This window comes from Arachis ipaensis, chromosome B05 (assembly GCF_000816755.2).
Source record: "Arachis ipaensis cultivar K30076 chromosome B05, Araip1.1, whole genome shotgun sequence".
Classification (NCBI taxonomy): Eukaryota; Viridiplantae; Streptophyta; class Magnoliopsida; order Fabales; family Fabaceae; genus Arachis; species Arachis ipaensis.
Window position 1 is genome coordinate 148,488,046 of NC_029789.2, and position 4,284 is coordinate 148,492,329.

At 32.3% G+C, this 4,284-nt stretch overlaps 1 protein-coding gene across 1 annotated transcript in view; it reads right to left on the bottom strand.

Annotated features, from left to right (window-relative positions):
- LOC107644937 (trihelix transcription factor GT-2) overlaps positions 1,755-4,284 on the bottom strand; it is a gene marked incomplete in the record, with an annotated part of 2,998 nt that continues 468 nt past the window's right edge. The window contains 3 exon segments of the mRNA XM_016348902.2: positions 1,755-2,770; positions 2,773-3,266; positions 3,984-4,284. Of these exon segments, the coding sequence (XP_016204388.1) occupies positions 2,015-2,770; positions 2,773-3,266; positions 3,984-4,284 (1,551 nt within the window).

The following is a 4,284-nucleotide window of genomic DNA, read 5'->3' on the forward strand; positions in this document are numbered from 1 at the left end:
TATAGTTGATGGTGGACCCAATAAATGGTGGTTCTAGTAAAGTTGTCATCTTGTGGCAATTGTAGCTCCCAAGAGCTTAAAAAATATAATACAAGAAAAGTGGATATTTAAAAAAAAAAATTGATTATAAGACTAAAATATGACATTTCAAATGTTAATAATAATTAATTGGAACAAAATTGTGACATTAGAAACTAATTAGTACTTTATCTTATAAATAATTAATTATAGTTGGTTCTCTTATCAACACCCCCATTACATGTAGTGATTATTTTTATCAGATAATGAAAAATTAGGGGTATATTAACAAAGGAAACGATAATATTGAATTTCTTTCTTATAAACGACTAAGGTATGACTTAAAAGCTTGTTTGGGTTTGTGAAAAGTTTTTGAATTTTGACTTTTAGTGCTTTCGTTTTTAGAATTTTATTTAAAAATAAAATAAAATCATAATTCTTTCGTAAATAAAGAATAAAATATCTTTTATAATTTGTTCAATGGTTATCGAAAAAAATTCAATTGTATTATCATGATTAACATTAATCATTTCAAATAATAAATTTTGTTTAACAATATGTTCACAGTTCACACTAATTTCAATATAAAAAAAAAGATTCTGCTAAGGAGATAATGGACTATTTGTACAATGTGTATAATGGGCTATTGAATTATAAAATGAACATCTCCTATACTATCTAGAATAACTATCCGAGTACTAGTGATAATAAACATCTTCTCAAAAACTTAAACTAATTTTGAAGTTCACCGTGATGAGAAAAAGTAACACTAATGATTATATCTCTAATATTCTCTAAATCTCTATTGTACATATTATATAAATATTCTATTGGCTTCTCATACTTTTCCTAAAAAAAATCAAATTAATTAACAATATCACCCACACAAGACACAACCACAGTACTTTCAAAAAATAAAAGGGAGGGGGAATAAAAGTACAAGAAAATGGTTTGAGTGGCATCTCCACCCCTTAACGGAGGTGGTGGAAACTTAGGTGCAGTCGATTTTACGTGAAGTTAATAATTGAGAATCGTTAAATAAAAATTTAGTCAAATCAGTCAAATCATCTACCAACGCTTAGCTATCAACTTCAAGTGAAGTCGACTGAACCTGAGCTTTTACCAATCAAAGTACATATATAGAAGGAAAATAAAATTACAAGACTCTAACTGGCTTGCATGTGACTCTCATGGCCATGGCCATGGGACCTCTCTCATTTATTTACACTTTACAGTAACAAACATATATCATAAATTATTATTATAATTAAATAATCATAAGCCTGAAACCACTGAACATTGCTGCCACCATTAATTCTTTAGTTTGCCATGCCGGCCCATGTGACTGTTCCTTTTATTTTGATGGCGGCCGGAATATAATGTGTCCCACAACCCCCAATCATCACCTTTTCATGCTCCAACTAGTTTGTTTCAACTACCATTTCAATTTAATCAAACAACCATATATACATACTTTGATGCTATCAACTAAATACATCAAAATGTGGATTCTTTTTGTTATATTATTTATTTACAGTTACTACATTTTAATCATAAATATTTTAAGTTATGCATATTTCTACACATAATGACACTGAAAATCAGAAAAATTAAAATATAATTATAATCATATAATTATTATTATTTGATTAATAATGAATTGAATATTTTTCCTAGAGCAGGTGTTTGTGTCATGATTTATGCACAACAATCCCTCTATGACAATTTTTTTTTTGCCAGTAACATTCTTAATTATAATCCCTCCCTCCCCAGAAAAAAAAAAATATTGAAATTGAAATTGAAATAAGGTGGAAACTCAGATGCAGTCGACTTCACGTGAAGTTGATAGTTGAATCAATCAAACCATCTAACAGCTCTCAGCTATCAACTTCATGTGAAGTCGACTGCACCTGGTTTTCACCTTAAAATAAAGAGTATATGAAATAAGTTACTATATGCCTCCACCATTCAGAAACTTCCTTATCTTGTCTCATTATTATTCAACTGTGTCCACTGATGAAACTTTATTTGTCACAATCTGATAACGGTTCAATCCTTCTTCTTCTTCTCCAACACTATCTTCTTCTTCTTCTTCAACACCATCATCATCGTACTCTTCTTCTTCTTCTTCTTCATTTGATTCATTATTGTTGTCCTTGTTGGATTCAGGTGGTGGCCTCCATTGTTGCTCAGGCTGAACCATCAAAGGCTCCATATTATTCTGGAAACTTCCAAAGGAGGTGTTGTTGCTAATCTTGTCTTTGTAAAGAGCTTCAAGCTCATGAAAATAGGGACAAGTCTTGCTATCTTCACGCCTTTGCTTGTTACTCTCCTTCACTTTCTTGAAGTACTTGTTTATATTCTCCCATTTCTCTTTGCATCTCTTCGCACTTCGGTTGTACCCTAATCTCTGCATTCCACCTGATATATCCTCCCATAATGGAGCTTTTGGTCCATTCTCCATGTACTTTGAATCAAGACTTGTTCTTAGCCTTATCAATGCATGAACTTCACCCTTTGGCCACCTTGAAGACGAAGAACAACTCATTCTTTCAACTATTTCTCTACTACTACTATTCTTTGCCTTAATTGTTTGTTGTTTCTGTATCTGTGTCTGTGTCTGTGGTGATTGTGTTTCGTGGCCGGATAACTTGTGCAAAAGAGCGATAACAGCTGCATCTTTGGCTGCAGCTGTTGACCTCTCTTGCACAAGTACGTCGTGTTCATTGGCGATTCTTGACATCTCTTGCAACNAGAACCTATTTTGCATCTCCTCTTGCTTTGCAAGGACTTGCCTAGTCAGCTTCCTGAAGTAGTCCTTCCATTTCCTCTTCTTCTTGTACCTCTCTTCCAACCCTTCATCTGAAGCTGTTGACGACGATGGTGACGACGATGGTGATGAAAAAAGGTTCATGCTGTTGTTATTAGGAAAGGAATGTGGTGCAAAAGTAGTACTACTTATGTTGTTGGTTGTGACTGCTGCAGTCACAGTTGTTGACGGCAGTGCCGAAGAATTTACTAAAGTAGGGTTTGTTGGCAAAAGAGGTTGTGATGATTTTGGAGGAGGGTGTGTATTATTGAATTGATTGTGATTCTCAAGTGCTTGTAATTGATCAAAGAACTTGTAGGTTTTTCCTTCAGATTTTCCAGTTCTACCTTCTTTGGTTCTCTTGTGATACTTATACACATTCTCAAATTTTTCTTTGCATTTCTTTGCACTTCTCTTGTATCCAATTTCTCCTAATTTCCTGCATTATTATAATATTTGTATCACAAATATCTTTAGCCTTGGATTTTTGAGCCATACAAGAATTAAATTAAGTAAGAATATAAATAATTCAGCAATTATATATATTATATATTTAATTACTTATCTCAAAAAACAAAGTCTAATTGACTAGAAGGAATAAGCATTTGTGGTTCATAACTGATATGGGGTGTAACATATATATAAGACAAAAGATCAAAGAAATGAAACTATATATGAACATTGAAATATGAAATATCCAAGATAATGAGAAGAAGAATAGAGAAAATTGATCAAAAACAGTGAACCATATAATTTCAACCATACATCAATGCATTATATAGTCTTATCCTTATTGCGGTTATTAGATGGACATAAACGGCTCTCATAAAAACAAAATTCAATTAATTACAATTATTTGGATCTTCAAAATGAAATACATGGAAAAACAAAAAATATTGATAATTGAATTCTATAGTGTTAGTAATAATAATAATAATAATAAAAAAAATTAAGATCGAAGCTGCAATGAAATGATGTTGCAAATCTAGACCAACAATAGTTCATAGATCTCCATGCATGATCTATATATATAGTTCATTCAAAAGTCAAAAACCAAAACTAATTTCAAAAGAGAAAATAATAGTAATAATAATAATAATAACAATAATATTAATATTTGTTTACTAAGAATTATATATATTATGCTTTTATATACCTTGAAACTTCTTCCCATAGTGGACCTTTGAGAGTTGAATCACGAAACACTGAATCCATATCTGACCTTATCTTTAAGAGAGCCAAAGTTTCTTGCCGTGGCCACCGGTTTCCACCAAAGCTCATCTTATCGCCGCCGTCGTCGCGACCACCACCACCACCTTCTTCTTCTTCTCTTCCCTTATTATTACTATTATTCTCTTCACTTGAATTTGTTGCATTCACTACTTCTTCTTCTTCTTCTTCCATACCAACCACCACTTCACCACCACCACCCTTGACACCATCTTCATCCGGTGCCG